The following is a 21,300-nucleotide window of genomic DNA, read 5'->3' as shown; positions in this document are numbered from 1 at the left end:
AAATGAAGGACGCATTTGTCGGCTGCATTTGGAAGTGTCTTCGAATTTGGACAGCTTTCGCATCGCTGTAACGCAATCGCCCAACAAATGCAGCCTCCGGAGGATGCAGCCCCTGAATTTGGACAGCTACGATCTTGGAGACTGCTTCTTTCTCTTCTGGGTTTAAGGGCAGGTGGCATCCTTGTACATGCAGTGCTGCCATCTTCTGTTTCAGTCTGTTATTACACTCTTAAATCCTACTACTTATTCCTGCGTCTTTCAGGATTTTACACAGCTTCAAACGACGCGTCGACTATTAAATTAGTCGCCGACGATTTTGATCGTCGATGTAATCATGAGAAGTCGACTAATCGGGGCAGCCCTACTCCTTAATGCCACTGACATGTCTTCTCTAGAGAAAGCAGAGTCTGAGGATGAGGGGGACAACCCATCCATCATGAGGAGTGAGGTCAGTGAGGAAGTTAACCAAAACCTTGGTGGCAGGACCCCTGGGGGTGGATGAGGTTTTCTTTGGGTTCCTGAAGGCCTGTAGGTCTGTCTTAGTTGACACGCCTCTACAATGTTGTATAGAGATCTGTGGCGGTACCTATGGACTGGCAGATCAGGATGGTGTGTCCTATCTGTAAGAAGGGGTACCGGTGTGCTTCAGCTATAGGGGGATCACGCTTGTCAGCCTCCCTGGGAAAGTCTATGCAAGAGTGCTGGTAAGGAGTTAGTCAAACCTCAGATATAGGAAGAACAAAACGGTTTTCATCCTGGTCCCAGAACACTGGACCAACTCTTTACCCTCTCAAGGATACTTGAGGGTGCCAGGGTACTGCCGGAGCCCTAACGAATGCTGCCCTTTGTCACAATTCTGTTCGTAATTTTTACGGACAGAATTTCTAGGCATAGCCAAGTGGTGGAAGGCTTTCACTTGGATGGTTTCAGAATTTCATCTCTGCTTTTTGCAGATAATTTGGTTCTGTTGGCTTCATTGGGTGATGGCCTCCAGCTCGCACTGGATCGGTTTGCAGCTGAGTTTGAAGCGGTGGGAATGAGAATCAGCACCTCCAAATCTGAGGCCATGGCCAAAAGTGCTGGCTGGCCTCTCCCTTACAGATAGGGTGAGAAGGATGGCCATCCAGGACGGGCTCAGAGTAGAGCCATTGCTCCTCCACATCAAAAGGAGCCAGTTGAGGTGGTTTGGGTATCTGACAAGGATGCCTCCTGAGGGAGGTGTTCTGGGCATGTCTCACCGGGAGGAGGCCCCGGGGCAGACTCACGACATGCTGGAGAGATTATATCTCTCGGCTGGCCTGGGAACACCTTGCTGTTCCCCCGGACAAGCTGGAGGGGGTGGCCAGGGAGAAGGAGGCCAGGTGGCCAGGATAAGTGGAGGAAGAAGGATGGATGGATGTAAATTTGAAAAATCATGAATGACAATAATAATAATTAGAATTTTCAGTTCCTGGAGAAATTGCATTGGGATAGCAATAACATTAAGTGCATTACTCTTTTCTGGCATCCTTGTATTATACTAAATTGTATATAGCATTTGTGTTCTATTTTATTCTATTTTATTCGATTGTATATAGTTTTTTATTTTATTCTATTCTCTTGTGTACAGTATCTTATTGATATCTAGTTGGTGGCTAAGCCACATTCCTCTCCACCAACTACAGAGGACTGGTTAGTATCAGGAATTTCATCAAGTTTCTTTTGAGACTGTCCAGGAACTCAACGATGACCTGGTCTAGATCTGGGGGGAGATCTACTGTCTTATTAGGGGCATGCCCCAAGATTATCAGGCATACATACAAGCACATGGGGGGCATACAAACTACTGAGTACCATTCTGAGTTTGAGTTGTGAAGAAAAGTTTGGAAATGGACTAGGCCGTTACATAATTTTTTCACCTTGATTTTGGGGGTATATTTGAATTCAGCCCCCTGTAAGTTGATTTTCATTTTCATCAAAAAAGTGTGGGTCTTTTCATTTTAAAGTTATCCAGTTCATATCATATTAGATATCCAACATGAATTCTTTCTTGTTAAGATATTATACATCTTGAAAGTGTTCTATGTTTTTTGTTTGTTTTTTTAGCAGTATAAAGCACTGTGTAGTTTTTCTTTGGACATTGGCTCCTTTTTCACTCATTTTAAATCTAGTGCTTTTCAGAGGAATGTCTTTTTTCTTAGGCCAGTTAACTCACTGTCTTCCCATGCTTCAATGAATCATTAAAGCATGAAAGGAAAAATTGTAGTTACACATAGCAGAAAAATCAGAAAACTTTTGAATTCTATCTTTAGTTACAGCCTGTTGAATCTAAGAAAATAGCAAAGATAACACATTTATCTTGAAAGACATAAAATAGCATTCTTGCGCCAACAAAGAACTATTAGTCGAACCTTGGCATATCTCACTATATTTCCCATTTTTCAATCCAAATATAATTAAATGATTAATGATTAATTAATGGTGATTAATAGTAGAATGGCCTATAATTACAGATGATGATGTCAGTAGATATTCCAGCAGATCCTGTACATCAACAGCAAAAGCTCTAAGCACTCTGTTTCAAACAGTTTTTTTCTGGTGGAGAGGAGATATCCTCCTTACTATGGTCATCTCAGGCACAGAACACAGAAGTCACACTTACCTGGTATTCTGGCATTGTAATTTTTTGGTTGATATAAAGGCAGGTGGAAAAAGAGCTTGTTACATGCAGTGAATGAATTAACAGGTTTTATCTAAGCCCAATATAAGATACATTATGATTTTCTATGAACTGATCTTGTGTCATTTATCATTTGTGTACACACAGCATGTGTGAGAGCATATTTAGACATTGCTGATTTGTCTAGTTTCTATTTGGAGACGCTGTTAGATGGGTAAATATTACATAAATATGAAGGTGAATTATGCTGATGTGCACCCACCCTCTCTGCTGACTGTGCTGTGCCAAAGAAGATAGGGATGAAGGCAAGCCAGATAATACAGGTGGTGTACATTGTAAATCCAATGGGTTTGGCTTCATTGAAGGTCTCTGGCACACTTCGGGTCTTGATAGCATAAACAGTGCATGTGACCATCAAGAGAATGCTATATCCCAAGGAGCAGATAAGTGATAGGTCAGAAATGTCACACTTCAGGACACCCCGTGCATTCTCAGGATCCTGTGTGCGCTGCTCCCCGTAGTCCACAAAGGTATGTGGTGGGTCAGCAGCAAACCACAGGAGGACACCCAACAGTTGAACTGAGATGAGTGAGAAAGTGATAACTAGCTGCGAGGCTGGCGAAATGAAGCGTGGTGCTGTCACTGCCTTCTTTCCCTGTTCGAAGATGCGATGGATACGGTTAGTCTTGGTGAGCAGCGCAGCATAACTGAAACACATTCCAAGGCCCAGGAAAATGCGGCGGAAGGAGCAGACGACAATATCAGGAGCAGCAATCATGGGGAAGGTGATGATATAACATAGGAAAATACCTGTCAGCAGGACATAGCTCACTTCCCGACCTGAGGCACGCACAATGGGTGTGTCATTGTAGCGAAAAAAGGTTACGATGATAAAGGTTGTAGCGATAATGCCTAGAACAGAGATGAAGACAGGCACCACTGCCCAGGGCGAGTGCCACTCTAGCTTGATGATGGGGATTGGTTGGCAGCCAGTACGGTTTTGGTTGGGTCTCTTCTCGTAGGAACAGAGCTCACAGGTGAACTCACTGGCCTGGAAGTGGTATCCCTCGCAGCGCTCACAATGCCAGCAACACGGCACACCCTTTACTACTTTCTTCCTTTCACCAGTGAGGCAGGGCAGGCTGCATACTGAACCCGGAAGGGACAAGTCCCCAGTTGTCCACTGTAAGGCCTCCATCTAAGGAGAGGGAATAGGAAACTAAGCAATCTGTACCATCATAGTTGGGTCTAAATCAAAGTTCAAATATATTGTAGAACTGCACACAGCAACAGTTTTTAGATAGAGCTAAACAGAACACAATCAAATAAGATACTGATTCTTCTTGATGCAGTGCGAAGAATCAAATTGAGAAACACATAAACTTTTTCTTTGCGCTTGACTGGGGAGCATATTTGTTATTTTCATGTTTTATACCCCTTGCAAGTTAGCGGCCCTTACATTTAGATGCAACTGATTGGTCCAGTGCCCGATGACCTTGTACTCTGCCACCGACCTGTTGTTGATCTGATATTGGAAGATGTCATAGCGTCCGGGAGCATCCCCATTCTCATTAAAGATGACTGGAGTCCCTGCACTTCCTGAACAAAGCAACAAAAAAGAGCAGAACATTCTGTTTTCAGAAATTGATGGAAAAGGGAAACACAAGATAAAGAGTTATCCTAATACGCGGAAAGAGACGTAAATTTGGAAAGAGAGAGATATCAGATTAAATTAAAAAACGGGTATTGATAAAAAAGTGCCAGAAAATACTCAAGCTTAAAATTAAAATCTTTAACTGTATATTTATTTTATAACTTATATTCACGTTTTAAGCAATTTGGAGTTTAATGTTCTCCAGATGTCCTGATTGATGATTTGCTGATGCTCACAAAGTAATCCATTGTAACAGGAATTCAAATACCACTAATTATTAGCAAAAATTAAACTAAAATCTTAGTACCCTATTTTTATGTCAAAAAATTTTGTTTAATCAAATCCCACACGTAAAAGCCAAAAATGCAGTCAAATGTTTGTCTAGAACACACCAAATCCTAGCTGTGTAGAAATGTTGGCCAATCAAAAGTCTAGAAGCCTGGGAGGGAAAGAGTAAACAGAGTTTTATGCAAACCTTAAGTGCTTCTGAAAAGCTTTTTTGTTTTTCTGGAAAGGCAGCTAATTTTGTGTTACTTTTCAAGTGCCTTCATCATTTCAAATGTTAATAACCAAAGACAGTATTTTGGCTGGTGTAGGAAAGAACAAAATGCATACAGCATGCATAAATTTTAATTTAACAAAGTTAAATATACTTGCAACAATGCATCACTGATGCATTGTTGCAAATGCCATCAGTCCTTCAGACAAATGATGTTCTCCGGGGGAACATCAAAATCAGACTTACATTGCACATAGTCCACCGGATTACTAGACAAAGAAGCGTGATTTGTCACTCCCAAGAGTAAGTCCCCAGTGGTTTAGAGTCTATTGGCATTGTGCTTTACAACACTGCACCACTTTGCATTGTGCTTGGTCATGTAAGGTTTGGATGCAGCTGATGGGCCATGAAAACCTCAAGCTCTGTATGCACTGTTTTGGAGCTAATCTGAAGGCAACGTCAAGTTTGGAGGTTTATAGTGACTGACTTTGGAGATTGTACCTTGGCATCCACTGACCCTATTCTGTGATTTTGTAGGGCACTTCATAGCTGAGTTGTTGCCATTCATAGTTGCTTGTAATATGAATATACAAGTATAAAGAAAAAAACAGTTTTGACTGGCATATTAAAGCACTATTTGTAAACCCAAATGCTAGATCCCAATGCTTATACATTAAGGAAGAGCATTCAGAGTCTGGGATTCACTAAATGGATTCACTCTATTTTTCTTGCAGCCGCTATATTTACTGTATTGTGGTGTTAGTATATAGTTGAGCTGGATTACTTGCTGTGGGGTAAATAATACTGGGGACTCGAGGCACATTCGTTTAGATGTGGAAAGAGGAAGAGCAGAAGATAGAAGTTAATTTGCAGAACATCAACAACAAAAGAATTCACATTCATAATAAAGTGAGTGGGTGGCAGTTTGATTCGATGCTGTCCTGATTTCTTTCTTCAGCATGAATAAAAGTAGTCCATAACACATCACTACGGAGATGAATCAGCACAGCTTGCCTCAAGATGTACAAACGCCCCTCCACCACCTCCTATCTCCTCCCCCACTTCCCTTCACTTCACTTCACTTCACTTCACAGACTCTGCTTTGATACAGAATTAACATCCTGACTTCACATCACTTCAAAACATGATAATCACAATAACTCACTGGTGATCTCTGTCATTTAACACAATAAGAAACAGACTACAAATAAACATTCTGTGAACAAACAAAAACAACTTGTACTATTGGTTACACATAAAATAAGATAGTTTCAATACTAGAATGTTGAGTCCAGATTGGTTTTCTATGAGTTTTGGTAAGTTTTTATCACGTGACAACTAACTAAGGTTTTAAATCTCAGCACTTAGCTATTACGGTGGAAAGTTAAAAAGTTTTGATGCATCAGCTCTATTATACATTCAATAAAAATCAGTCCATCATATCAACACCAAAGTGTTGATGGGCATTGACACATGTAACAAGATTTATTTTTAAGAAAATAATCTCTGGAGAATTTGACCATAAATATTCATACTTTATTAATTCTCCTGTTCAACCTGGATCCAACAGGACCGCATCTTTTTTAGTACACTGCCAGGAAGCACAGTGCAGCAAGGTATCTGGATTTTATGGAACCGCTACAGCTGAAGCTTGCCAGGTCGTCCATTCATCTGCGTGATAATGAGTCTGAACCTATATATTCACTCTGCTCGTATTTCTACATCCTTGCTCTGACTTTAATGTGTACTCGTCTGCAGCTTTCACATTTGTTCTGCTACCTTCACACAACATCCTGAGCCACATCCACTTCAGGGATGGCCATGGCTCAGGTGGTAAAGCATGACCATAACCTTTTTTTTTCCTGCTTCCTCCTGCTTTCCTTTCAGATGTCTTGATCTCAAGACATCTTTCAAGATGTCTTGTTCAAAGTAGAGTATAAAGAATTGTATTTTAGCTTAATAAAACGGAAGAGAAGCTGACGTCTGTTTCAACAATGTCTGTTGTTGAGATTAAAAGTCCACTAAAACAGCTGAATTATTTGTTTCCTCCTTATGCCTTGCTTTGCACTTTTTTTGTGAAGTCGCAGCAGGAGATGCACTTGTCACATATTCATCAGTTCACTCACTTAAAACATCTCTCCTCATCCCTCACAATTCCAATCTGATTGCTGCTCCACAGGGTCAATCACACTGCTTTAAAACATCAGAATGGTCTTATTGATTTTTAATACGCATCCAATGTCCAACTAAATCTGAGGGAATCTCCCTGACCTCTCCCTCTTTCTCCCTCACCCACTTCTCTACTTTGCTTAGCTAAATGTGTTCAAACAGAACGTTGGTACAAAGGCCTCATACAGATGGCTACTTTGCACTGAGCACTAACATTAGGACAAGTTTTCCGATTAACCTTCTGACGCTCCTCTAAAAATAAGCACAATGAGCAGACGGCTGAATTGGCCATTAGCCATTAGAAAGCCTCAAACATGTGTGACATGAGTGTTTGTGTGTGTCTATACTGCAATAAAAAGAAGCTAATTGAGGCACAAATCGCACATGGGCCATATACTGGTGAGCCAGGATTAATTGGTGGTGCATAATAGATGCTGCAAAGCTAAGCTGAGTTGATGTTTTTAGAGGCTGTAGATTAATTCACAGTTAACCGATTCAGTTAATTTGCTTCATCAGTGAACTGACTGGTTTATGTTTAACAGGTTTAGTTAAACTGATATTACCCACGTAAACCTGCCTGAAATGACATCTACAAGTTTTCTGGGTCCCCTCCTCAATCACCGTCAAGCCATGGAGAAGACGTGTTCTCGATTGTCTGGGGCACAACCCTGGAAGATCACTGGCGCCAGTTCAAGGGGTGCTGAATCGAGGCAAAGAATCACCCCGTCGCCAATGCTCAGAGAGTCAGGCCATGCAGCAGCCAGGCAGATGCAGCCAGGCCCTGGGGAGGAGGAAAGGTGGCTGTTGGAGCTTATTGTCTTGGAACAGCTCAGCATGTAGATACAGTTGCCAGTGGAAATGAACCAGCGCTGGCCGGAAAAGGCTCTTCAGTCCACCTCCGGTGTCACAGACTACCATGGAGCCTTACTAACTCATTTTTATCTGTTTCCCCTCCTCAGGTGCTGGTGGCTACAGGCGCTTCACCCATTTCATGGGGAGTCACACAGATGCTGGGGCAGGAGTGCTGGAGGTGGGGGTGTCTGGGATATCTCTGCAGGGAGTGTGCACTGATAGAGGTGGGGCAGATGTTTTACATCTTCAGCATCCCAGCATGTTCCCCCAGTCTGGGAGGGACATACAATGTTGAACCCGAGACAGGTATAGCATGTGGAAATTCTTTGTGTGCATGGGGATGTTGGGGGCAGTTCTTAAAAGCTGTTGGGAACTGATATTCCAGGTGATTCATAAAAATCCTTACAGCTGGAAATACTCTGGAGGAAATAACGGCAACATTTTAAGGGTGGGCATCCAGGGCGGGCTCACTGATAGTGCACATCCTGCCCAAAATGTCAGCTGGTAAGCCAGCAGCCATTGCGCCTTTGCACTCAACCTTTAGTAAATGTTCCATTTTTGTCCATGATTTGTAAGTTCATTCGAATCATGAGGTGGCTTTAGCTCAGGAGGTAGAGCAGGTCATCTACAAATTGGAAGGTTGGTGGTTTGCCGGCAAGCCAAATATCCTTTGGCAAGAGAAGTTCCGGAAGTTGCTCATATGAATGTGTGATTGTTAGACAGACAGCATTTAGGTAGAAAAAGAAGAGACAAAAGTGCTTGTGGGTGTGAATAGGTGAATGAGGTATTAGTATATTATAGGGCTAATCAGACTTTATGCACATGGCTAGAGAGCAGCCAAATATGTAATATGTAGTAGTATTGTCGCAGTTACTTATTATCAGCAGATTAGACCCTGCTGTCTCCAGACAGCTGACAATAGGTCAGCTAAACAAGTGGATGGATTTTTTGTCATTATTTTTACCACTCAATTTGATATTTCACACTAGTTTTTTGTAGGTCCTAGCACACACAAGGAGATGTTTGCTTGAAAAACACAAGATAGAAAGACAGTAAGCAATTTAAATATCACTTTCCGTTTGAAGAAAAACTCTTTTTTTTTTGCTTTAAGAGAACCTCTGTTCACCTAATGGACATAAATTACTTTACCATGAAATTACATAGTACTTAAAATAACCTAAGGTGTATGTAAAATTACTTAAGTCATACTTAAAAATTGTATGCCGCGCTTAAAATTACTTGCAATACAATTTGTGTGTTCTTCCCTGTAAAATGCCTAGATTTAGGAAAGATTAAGTCACCCCATAATACAGCCTCCGCCCTAAAATTTCCTCAGAAGTCAGTGTGCCATATGATTGCATTAGCAATACATTTAATAACGCTCTATGTTAACAGTTACACACTATATAGGACCACTTTATAGAATTGTATTTGTTCGCAGATGTTGGCAGCTATCAGCGAATAGTTATCAGCTATTTTGCAACAAAAAAAGACACAACAGACATAACAAGAACTCCATAACAGCAAATGGACTATACAACAGAAAATACAAATGCTATTTATGGTCTCCTCACAACAATGATAAGAAAAATAAACTGGGTCCATATGGCATGTTGTTAATACACTCTGATCTCTGGTCTCCCACTCAGAGACACAGGTCTCCAAGTGTCCAGCATTCAGACGGTTACCTGAGGACACTCATGTGAGAGAAAATCTGCTCACACAGATATGTAGAGCCAAATACTGTCAATAATGCCTCTGCAATGTACTGAAGCCAGTTAAACTTGTCAGGTAGTGATGTCCAGCAGGTGAAAATGCAGCTCCATGAACACGCACATCTATGTATTCCAACTGCTTCGATGTTATATGTATGATTTCTATACATTTTACGTCAGATAAAAACTTTGGTTGTAAGATAAGTAAGATAAGTATTTAATAAAAGCGAGACATTTTAAATGAGAATAAGAAAGTATTTCTTTGTGCCCCCCTTTCCCTGTTAATGCCCTACCTGGCCCCCTGGCAAAACTTTGCTAGATCCGCCCCTGCACAGTGTCAGCTGTCAGCTACGTAAAAAAAAGGATCCTGGTGTTATTTGTCTCTCAGAAACCGTTCATAACTTCCCTTCAACTCATTCATGTCACCTAAAAGGTAAACCTGTTTCTCCATCACCTGTTCAGCTCTGATGATTCAGTAAGGACATCTCCTGGTTTCATCCTCATGTTTCCCTCTCACCACATATCCAAACCGATATCGTGACCAGCAGCTTTTACAGCTGTGGCTCCAGCAAACATCAGCTGATACTAGAAATTAATATTAAATAAATTCTAACAAAAGCTTATCAAGCTTAAATGCGCTGCTGTTGTTTAGCGCGACATTTGCCGGTTTCTTCTTTCTGGCGCAAATTGGGCGATAAACAAACAAGAGAGAAAAGCCGATCAGCTGATCATTGATCAGTTTCATGATTGAAGTAGAAACAGGAGAGAGAGGGGAGAGAATGAGAGGAGAAGAGGCAGCTGTGCAGCGTAACGACAGAATAACTCCAGCTTTGTGTCTTTTTCCATTCTAGCTGAAGTACGGGACAAACTGTTCCTTTTCACCTCAACACGAAACGCGTAATATTTTCTCTGAATACGGGAGATTTCGTTTTTTTTCGGGATGGTTGGCAACTCTACTAACTAACCTTATGAATAAAATAAAGTTCACTACGATATCAGTAAAATCAAAGCACCCCCCCAGCTGTATAGAAACTCCTCATGCTAGCTCAGGCAGTACGAGTTATTGTAACTGACTGTAAAAAGTCAGCACAACGAAAATAAACTCCACCTAAACTTGCATTATATCTGACACAGATAGACTGCAGGTCATAACTTCTTACCTGAAGTTCAGTTCACCTGACACTCGGACCGGCGGCTGCCTTGGGTCTCTCCTCCTGCCTCCCCTTTCTCTCATCCACCTGTTGGCCTCCACCACTTGCTAATTTTACTGAATCTGAGGAAGCTCCGCCATAGCCACCACCAAACAACAGAGTTATTTTTTATACAACGACTAGCATCTGGCCAATCCACCACCTTTCATTCTTTATACCGTTACAAAGAAGAAAAAATTTGAGATCTTCAGGTCTCAAGAATGAATTGTGTTCACCTTTGGCTATGGAATTTTGAATCACTCCAAAGTCTCACCATTGAAGTTGACGGCGTGGATATGGGTCAGCAGCTCTCTTCCATCAATGTTGGTCATACGAGGGCACAGGCCAAGGTACCCTGGGCAGAGCTCACGGTGCATGTGGTGCAGAGCATGGGCCATCGCGTAGACGGCGTCCATCACAAACTGCACCTTCCCCTCTTGTTCATAGATGGAGTCACGGCCAACTTTCTCCAACCCTGAAACAAAGTTGATCGACTTAAATTACCAAACATATAAAATATATTGCAGGCTGAAAGTTCAGTGAACTCACTATGGTTAAATGGGGAACTCAGCTGGGGTCTATTTTGGACCTTCTAATGGTTGCTTAAAGTAATGACTTGAATGACTGACTTACAAATGACTTAATAATTATCATCCAATAATATCATATATAAAAAAGAGAACATTCTGCATAATTAATACTTTGACTTTAGGATACTTAAGTTTTTTTTTTATATAAAACCATAAATATGATTAAGCAGAATTATGATTTTCTTAAGTAAGGAGTAAAAAAATAAATTCACCACTTGCAAAATAGTTATTATGTTAAAAAATGTATAGTGTCACTTTTTCCAGTGTTTTTCTATTGTGTGCCAACTGTACATATTTGTGATTAAATGGTTTCCTTGGCAAAGTTCTTGGTCTTTTTGGTACCACTCCATTGAAAAAAATCAAGCAAGTCAAAACTGCCATGGAAAATGCCTTAAAAGGAGTTGTTTACTGAGGACCACAAATATCACTGTGGGTTTCATTCAGGCAGCAACATTAAAATGACTAAGAAACTAAAGCACTGACATATTCATCTTTAGGCTCCACGGGGAAAAAAGAAAAGAAAAAAAAACACCACACATTCAGAGAGCAAAGAAATAAGCACAATACTGTTCAACTACCTTTACTAATATATATCTGAGTCAATCTCATCCCACCTCTTTATTTGATCTCTTTTTTTTAACCCAAAGGTTATGGCACTCATCCTTTCCGTTAGGCAAGAAGTTACTAACAAAGATCATGGGAGTATGAAAAGAGCAACATTTCCTCTAATAAACCCATTAACATAAAAAGATACCTGATCTCATTTGTTGATTTAAAAATAAATCAAAGAAGACATTATGCAAAGTTTTTTCCAGATTTTCTAGAGAATTATTGGTGTTACTAGAGGCACGCTGCACCATGATGTTGGTGCACGCCAAAAAGGAAAAGAGAAAGACAGGAGGGGAAGACTAACTATTGGACTGGACCCTCCATAGACAAGAGACAAGGCCTTGTTGGATTAACAGGAGCTTCAAAAATCCAATTTAATTTTGATGGCAGACAAGAGAGGAAGGATCTGTCCAAATGGAGACATTTGCTCTGACTAATTACAGATAAAGAGTGATTACATATCTATATGGCTGACCCATGAATGGTGAGCAGACAGCACAGGATGTCAAACAATCGAGACTGACAGAATGTAAATGGTAAATGGCCTGTATTTGTATAGCGCTTTACTTGAAGAGTCGGTGCAACATCATCAAAGTAAAATTTGAATGTAGCTTCTCACAACGACATAGAGAAGCTGAGACACCATCACACACTAAGACAAACACACACACATTTTGAAACGCATTTTTGAGTGGCCCTAAATACTAAACAGCTGCTTAAACCCTTCAGACATTGTTGCTGCTTTCAAACAGAGAAGGAAAGAGGGAAAGATGCTGAGCCTGTGTCTAGGTACATCAGTTCATCTGGTTATGTCCCCAACTGAGCAAACTGCAGCACAAACAGGAACATGTACACAAGAAAACACAAGGCATTCAAATGCAATCTCTCATCTGTAATTAGCTTCGGTTCCCTTTCCCCTTGTTACACTGGGTGTATACATTGTCTCAGTCTTCCTTTTGCTCTTGGTCATGTTCTCCCTTCTAGCTGTGTCCTTCCTTCTCGTGTGTTAGGGTTAGAAGAGTTTTTGGTTATATACTTTTGCTTCTGACCTGTTTTGTTTTTCATTGTGTTTTTATAAGGCCTTTGCAATAAAACTATTTTTTAGTTTTATGCCTTGTCCTCCAGGTCCTGCCTGCCTGCCACACAGAAAAGTTTGACAGTTTGTCCACTAGGAGTTCGAAAAAACGTGTTACTTTAAAATTCAACACTTTTTTCTTTTTTTAACCTATCTGATTAACTAGGAACAGTCTGTAAACCCATATGGAAAAAAAATAGTAAAAACTTATAAAAGACTTGCATAAGATGTGGCCTACTTCATATAGTAAATCATATAAGGCATATATGATTTACTCATGAAAGTGGCCACTTTCTCATTACTTTCATATATTATTTTAGTAAGTATCCAAAACATACATGTTTCATTTATATAATTTTTCAAGGGATCTTATATCTGTTTTCACTCTTGTATGCTTTTCATACACAACAGATACAAACTTTATAAGATTTATATATATCTTTTCCATATGGGAAGCTATAATTATCAAAATTTAAGATGCACATAGCCAGACTAATGATTGAAATTATAATCATAGCAATAGGAGTAAATTTAAAACAGGAAAAGCTGGTGCATTCAAGTGTAAAATGGAGAATAAAAACAACAACACTGATGTTTTTAGTGCCCTAAGTTATCATTTAAGTCTATCAAAGTTGATGAACAGCATTTAATTTAATATTTGCAACTTCAATATAATCTGTGTACACTAAGTAAAAACACAGCAGCAGCTTTTTTATGTTACCCTACAAATGGCCAAAGTGTTGAGTTTGTCCTTTAAATGTGTATTAGGATAACATTAGGCTTCACTCTCTTACTCTAACATGCATCTCACAACCTGAATTAGAAAACAACATGGTCATTCCCATTATCTAAACAAGCTTCTCTGTAAGCTGCTTCAGCTCGCACACAAAAACAAACAGAATGGTAATTCTAGATTGCAATCAACGACAGACAGATAGAGAATCCATGCATGCAGGGGAGGATGTCAGGGAAGACGACAAGCTCACCTGTGGAAAGCATCTGTCAGGTAATTTGGCTGAAAGCTGCTTTTATCTGAGCATGTGAGTGTGATGTGTTTCTGTTGCAGTGCTACACTTCAAACAGAATACTTTCATTTTCATTAACCCCCCTAATTTATCCATTAACAAAACATTATTGATGTGTTTTAATCATATTATAGTGGAGTGGAAAGATTAAATGATTTCAATATATGCACATTTTTATTGGATAGCTTGCACAGTTTAAGGGCTGTTTAGACTTTTGTAACAAAATGGAATTAATGAAATGTCTTTTCTTTATTTGGACTTTAAAAACTCCCTTCATATTCCTATGGAATTAGAAATATTAACAGATTCATTAATATTAGTATTAGTATTTGAAAACAAACAAACAAAAACAGCACCTCTGCTAAATCACTGACTGGCAATTTTTTTCAAAGAACAGAAATATTTCATATTTTAAGACACATTTAGAATCCACGTATTTATACAAATATGATTAAAAAACTGAAAAACATGTTCTCCTATTAAATTCCTACCTTACAATGACCCCATTGTTATTTTTCCTTCAGCTGTAATTAAAATACCATAAAGAAAGTATTTCTTCTTTTTAAGTCAGAGCAAAACAGCAATCAGCACGATTTCAAAGAATTGTTTTATGGCATTTTAAACACGATTCATATCTTCTAAGAATTACATTTACAATTTAAGTATAATTTGTATAATTTAAAGTGTTTTTGTACCTTTGAAAGCATTAGTCTCAACATTAAACCATTGAGAAAATCCAGTCAGCAAACTTATTTTAGCTAATTACTGAATGGTAAAAAAATAAGAAAGTGTCATAAATTAGGTTTATTAAAGGTATTTCAAGGAAAAATTTTTATCCAATGTGTAAACTCAAGTAAAAGATGGGATAGAAAGAAAATACTCCCATCCAAGCAGGCTGGGGAAAAATGCTTTGCTTTTGAATGAATTTCTTTTTAAGAGCGACACACTTGACCACATGAGTTGAGCTCAGAGGAGGTGGTGACAGACATAACAGATTATTCCTAATTAACCCAGTTAATTACAGTTAATAAGCAAATCCTCTCATAGAACATATCACACGGACACTGAAGTTTTGAACACACTGAACACATTTCCCCTCAAGTGATCTCATTCAGGATTTTACAAAAATTAAGACCTGGCTAAAGATTATACAGAAACTTACATTTAAAACTTGTTATATCAAAACAAAGAGCAAAGCTGTGAGTAAACTTCACTACATATTTGAAAAAGGAATAGAAGTTGAGTCTCCTTTAGTTTGTGCAGTTTGGCTACGTTCACACTGCAGGCGAAAGCGCATCAAATCTGATTTTTTTGACCCTATGCGACCCATATCCAATCATGGTATAATGGATTGGATTGGATTTATATAGCACTTTTCAAGGCACCCAAAGCGCTTTACAATTCCATTATTCATTCACTCTCACATTCACACACTGGTGGAGGCAGCTACAGTTGTAGCCACAGCTGCCCTGGGGCAGACTGACAGAAGCGAGGCTGCCATATCGCGCGATCTGCCCCTCTGGCCGACACCAGTAGGCAAAGTGTCTTGCCCAAGGACACAACGACCAGGACAGAGAGCCCGGGGATCGAACCGGCGACCTTCCGGTTACAGATGCGCTTCCCAACCTCCTGCGTATGACAGAGTGAACGGCACAAATCCAATATTTTCAAATCTGATCTGGGTCACTTTCGTATGTGGTACCGAATCTGATACATATCTGATGTTTTAGAAAGCGACTGCTGTTTGAATGGTCATGTCATATTAAACGTGAACATTTTATTTGTACTGTATAATCTGCAGATTCTGACAGAAATCTGTAACTATCATTTGAAGCACCGCTCCTCTCAAAAACAGCAATAAGGATCATTATTAGGTTATCTACATTATGTAAATAACAAAATAACTTAAAGCAAAAATTGGGAAACGTAAAGTCCGAAGTCTTTATATTAAGGCCATCAGTCAAACAATATTGTTTGCTCTGGGTCTAAACAGAGTGCGTTGTGTGTGACGTCTTATTTTGTGCATGCGGGCCGCTTTGAGCGGTCACACTAGAGCGCGTTTGCTGTCGCATTTTATTTGTAGTGTGAACAAGCAGACAAAAAAATCGGATTTGATCAGAAAATCGAAATTGAGCACCTGCAGGGTGAACGTAGTTTGCAGTTAGTCTGGTTGTGACAGAAACCAATTAGTAGCTGTTAACAGAGAAGAATCAATGTATTGAAAACAGTTGATGGTGAAGTCGTTTTTATCTTTCAGAATCAGAATCAGAATACTTTATTGATCCCTGGGGGAAATTATTTCAGTCTCCTGACACAAACGGATGCAACCACAAAGACCATAAAGCTCCTGATTTCAGCTGATTTGCATCCGCAGGACTGAGGAGCTCAATGTCCAGTGAGTGACAAAACCCCCCCAAAAAGGAGTGTTTCTTGGTTTGGAGCAGAAATACAGCTTTACCCTGTATTCATGTTCCAGACTCTGTTAACTAGTTTTTATCTTCTGACTTTTAGCAACGCATCTGGAAACAGCCTTGAGTTTGCACATGAAATCCAATCATAAACTAATTTCATTTTCAGTGCAAGCAGTCCTGTTACAGAAGAGATCACAGTTCAGGGGAAATTGGAGGCCAAGTCAACAACTCAAACTCATTGCTGTGCTACTAAAACCATTGCCGGAGCTGGTTCAGAAGAAAAATGCTGTGACTGCAATGATCAGGATTATAAACGAGAATTCAGGAGAGTGATGGCTTATACCGAAATAGCTTAATACCTATCTATAATCACTAATTACATGAGGCTAAATCATTAAGTCACTCATCACTGCATGATTCAGTGTTGTCCCTCTGGTAAAGCTAAAGTTACTTTTTCCTCATCCTCAAAGTCGGAAATAAAGTCCCTGGTGTCTCGCTCATCAGTCTGTACAAGTGAGAACTGCACCTACGCAGTTCTGCTCATTCATCTGTGCCACACAGCATGTGTTTTAGTGGATGGATAGTGCCAAATTAATGAAGTGCAAAGATGACACCCATCCCCTTGGGCTTTACCACTGTTAGGTAGCAAGGCTCTTTGCACACAATACAGTTCCATCAGTCTTCAGAATAAGAAGGTTTGATACTCACATACCACTCAACACTCATGTTGGTACAATTTAGTCTTTCAGCACTTTACAGCACTGACAAAGATACTACGCACACACACACACACACACGCACACACACGCACGCACGCACACACACACACACACACACAATTAAGACTGCTGACCTGCCAACTCAGCTGTTTTGTCTGTGTGATGATGCAGCTCCAAAACTCAATCTGGAACTTCTAATAAAATCTTTTGAGATCTGCCCGACAGCAGCAGCCTGATCAAAGCTCAGGTAACATTATCAGGGAAGCAGTTGGAACACTGCAGCTTTTTCTAGAGTGCTGACATTGCCTTCTGCTGTTTTACTTCTATCTCCAGCTGGAGGTACTCTGTTTGTTTGTACTTAGCCAAACACCTCCACAAATGCTGTTTTGCGTGTCAGACAAGTTTTTAAGGGATTTAGCCGATAGTGCACCTCTGCTGAGTGTCTCCCTGCAGTCCTGATTCAGGGCTTCTCATGTAACAAACAGCTGCATGAGACATGGAACGAGAACAAAAACTCATTTCAGATCAGATTCACTATCAGTTAATGAGTCCAAATTTTATGCAATCATTTTGTTTGTCTTCAGAACCTAAAAAAATAAATAAATCCTTATTCGTAATTTTTTGGTGAGAGTTTAGTTCACTGGGTGAGCAGGTACAATATGCCTTAAGGCCAAAGTAGAAGTGGCCCAGGCTGAGTCTGGGGCCTTTTGTTTTGTGTATTCCCCTGCTCTCTCCTCCTCTTTCCTCTCTGCACTCCTGGTTAGGAGTGCTGAGTGCTAATGGCAGTCCCAAGCAGATTTCTTCTGTTTGTCTTTTGGGATAAAAAGCAAACTGTTGTCTTTTCCAATGTAAGGTTGTTTTTTTTAACTAGTGTTTTCCAAATCTGGGCCTTTGCAGGATTATCATGGTTTTATCTGTATTCAAAACAAGTCAGCTGGTCTGGGCCTTAAAAAGAAAAAAAAAAACAACAACACCACCACCAACAAAAAAGAATCTAGAAAAGCATTTTTTTTTTATTGCTATGACATTTTAGCTTCATATATCAAACTTTTTCAAATTTTTTCATAATTTTTTTTATATAAATTGAAAAAATGTCATTAAAGCATGAAATATAAAAATATACTTTTCATAAATTGCCACTTGCAGCTGTGTTCTGCAAGATTAAGATTTTATTAGTGTGTACTCAAATATTGGACCTTGCACGGCTGCAAATTTCTGAACACATTTCCTAAAATCAGGGAATGTAACAAATAGAAAGTACCTGTTTTTTATTTCCTGTTTTAGGCCTCTGAAATCAGAGTGAGTGCAGGAAAACATTAGATTTCCATGATGTGACTTTAGGCTGCCACTTTAGGGAGAAGATTACTGCATGTGTTCTGGTATGAAGAAACAAGTGTTTATAAGGCAAAAACGTGTTTTCTTTAATTTGTGTATTGAGAACATCATCAAGGAAGTAAATTATTAGTTTTTCCCAGTCAAATCTGCTTTGGCTAAAATCATACATCAGCTTCAAACTACTAAAGTATTAAAAAAAAAAGGAAAATATATGTCTTCAACCCATAGCTGGGTCACAGAGGTAAATGAAAATATATGATTAAGAAGAAAAGGAAAGGAAGAAGAAGAGAAATGATTTGTGTATCCTATCTATTAACGTCACATGTGTGATGGTGTTCTCATGCAATAGTGTTATGGGCTATTGGTGCAATGGTGCATTGTGTGAATAAATGTCATTGTACATTGATAATGACAAAGACAAAGATACCTGTACATTTCTTGGGACTGCCAGGTCTCTTGCCATGCATGCCCAGTTTACAGCTAAAGTTTTCCTCCCAGAACTCAGCAAACCATATGTTCCTGCGGTTATTGGACAAAGAGCGACTCTTGAAGTAACGGTCAAATGCTACCAAAAGAAGGAAAACATAATTAAAATCAGGATTTCTTTCAAAACATCCTGAAAATCTGGTCAAGTCAAGGTTGTTTCTGGCCTCACCATCCACAGATGCCCTCTTAGGAAGGATGGTGATGGCGCCTTCGGCTACCCGCTCCTGCTGGACTACCGGAGAGATCTTGGACCCCCAGCTGTCGGATCCCACCCACAGGAAGTGACCTGTCAGATTGTTGCTTTTTGCTGCATCCAGGATTCTCCTTTTAGCATCACAGGTGACGGATGAGACAGTCAAAGGGGAGAAGAGGGAGCCAATTCTCATTCAATATTTTATTCGTATGTAGCATGAACATGCAGCGTAAAAAGACATCAAGAAAGTATACGTACAAGACATACACAACCAAAGCACCACAAAACAAGACGCTGCAGATCTTTCATGCTTGATGCCTAAAAACTGTCTTCATCTAAACTAAAACTACTAAAAAAATAAATAAATAAATAAAATAAAACTATTCCCTCTACTCGGAAATAAAAGAATTTCCCAGATGAAGCTGTTTGTTAAACAACCATTGTTATTAATGTAATTTACTGGTTATTTAAATTGTTATTTTACAAAGAAAGAAATGAGGAAATAATGTTTGTAGTTAATTATTAACGGAATAATTTAAGTTTATTTATTTTAATTTTTTGTGTAAAAAAAAAATTGCTTTATGAATAATTTAATGTATGGCAGCTGGTAATTAACAAGTATTTTCTCACTCCAAACCCTTTTAACATACTAGATAGCATACATCCTCCATACATCCTATAACTGCTTATTTAGTTCAGATTTGTGCTGGAGTCTCCTGCAGCCCCCACACCATCTGGTTTCCCATCTTTCTTAGACTGGTAACTGGTCCATGGTGTACTTTGCCTTCCACACTATCACAAAGTAGAAAAGCACAGTTGTCTACTGTGCAAACTGCAAACCAGCAGCCAATTATGCCCTACAAGGATTTGTGAAGCCTGGCAGCATGACTGGCAGCCAGGTAAAAAGGTGGCAAATGCTGGTAGACCTCAGGAAAGACCTGGTCTTTATGAGAAAGGTCTTGACAACCACTCTCTGATCTGATTTCGCCATGTGGTAAAACCAACAACCTTTATTTGTCACATACACAATTATACAGAGTACAACATGTAGTGAAGTCCGAGCTGCAAACAGGCTGCAGACCTAGCCGCGCCCATTGCAGGGCTTGGTTTTTTAGCATGGGGGTCTAGCCAGGACTCTTACTGGATAAAGGGTGGGAATCAAACTTGTGACTCCCGCTCCAAATGTGTGTAGTCATACCACTACACTATCCAGCTGCAGGTACATAGTGGAGAAGAGGGTTCTGCTCATTGAGCTGACCATCACTTGGGAGGGGGGAGTGACAGCAGCCCATAAAAGGAAAGGTGTCAGTTTTTGGCGGTATGCCTCTTTCTGTCATGAATCGGCTGTGGTAGGCAGGGTGTAGGGCCCAGAATGAAGGCCACTCAGACAGAAGCGTAAACTCAAAGAGGCTGCTTTTATTCCAGTAACAAAAAAAACTCCATAAACGATAAACTTTCAAAAACCGAAACTAAACTAGAAACTAATACTAAACAGTAAGAAACCTGGAGACGAGGCACACAGAGGGAAAACCAAACAGCATGAGGGGACGACACGACACTGACTGAGAGAAACACAGGGCTAAAATACACTGAGGGATAACGGGGGAATGGGACACAGGAGGAGAGCACACCTGGGAGTAATCAAACACAATAAGACCAGAGGAAGCCAAACTAGACAACAAAGTAAAACAGGAAACACAACACATAGACGCGGATTTGACAAGGAGAGACAGCTGACAGGGGGACACAGAGCATCCATGGAACACAGAGAGAAAAACCAGAATACTAAGAATGCTAACATAGAAACCAAAATACTAGAAATAATAAATACTGACAAAATCAAAGTTCAATAACAACGCAAACTCGAAACACTGGGTCACTGACCCATGACCGTGACACTTTCATGCATCATTTCGATAGAGGATACACACGTGCATCCTCAGTGATAGCTCTTCCATTAAGCTTTTGTCTCTTTTTCTAAGTTTTAGACTCTTCCAATACTTTTGTTTTTCATGTTTGTCCTGAATCAGCTTAAAATTAAACCTGACTTTTTGTTTGTTATCCCTGCTTATCAAAAAGATGAGCTTCAGGCTTTTATTAAGATTTAGATCTGCAATTA

At 39.8% G+C, this 21,300-nt stretch overlaps 1 protein-coding gene across 2 annotated transcripts in view; it reads right to left on the bottom strand.

Moving 5' to 3' along the window:
- LOC146705126 (metabotropic glutamate receptor 8-like) overlaps positions 1-21,300 on the bottom strand; it is a 146,498-nt gene that overhangs the window by 10,004 nt on the left and 115,194 nt on the right. For both annotated transcript variants that reach the window (XM_085462713.1, XM_085462714.1), the window contains exons 5-9: positions 19,158-19,312; positions 18,930-19,067; positions 11,013-11,213; positions 4,119-4,258; positions 2,922-3,857 (exon numbers count right to left, since the gene is read on the bottom strand). In XM_085462713.1, the coding sequence (XP_085318839.1) occupies positions 2,922-3,857; positions 4,119-4,258; positions 11,013-11,213; positions 18,930-19,067; positions 19,158-19,312 (1,570 nt within the window). The remainder of the gene's footprint in view (positions 1-2,921; positions 3,858-4,118; positions 4,259-11,012; positions 11,214-18,929; positions 19,068-19,157; positions 19,313-21,300) is intronic.

This window comes from Copadichromis virginalis, linkage group LG7, assembly GCF_057382275.1.
Source record: "Copadichromis virginalis isolate Kocher_CV1m ecotype Utaka linkage group LG7, C_Virginalis_male_GT1.1, whole genome shotgun sequence".
NCBI lineage: Eukaryota > Metazoa > Chordata > Actinopteri > Cichliformes > Cichlidae > Copadichromis > Copadichromis virginalis.
Note: the sequence above shows the minus strand (reverse complement) of the source record. Positions and strands in the feature narration are given on the sequence as shown.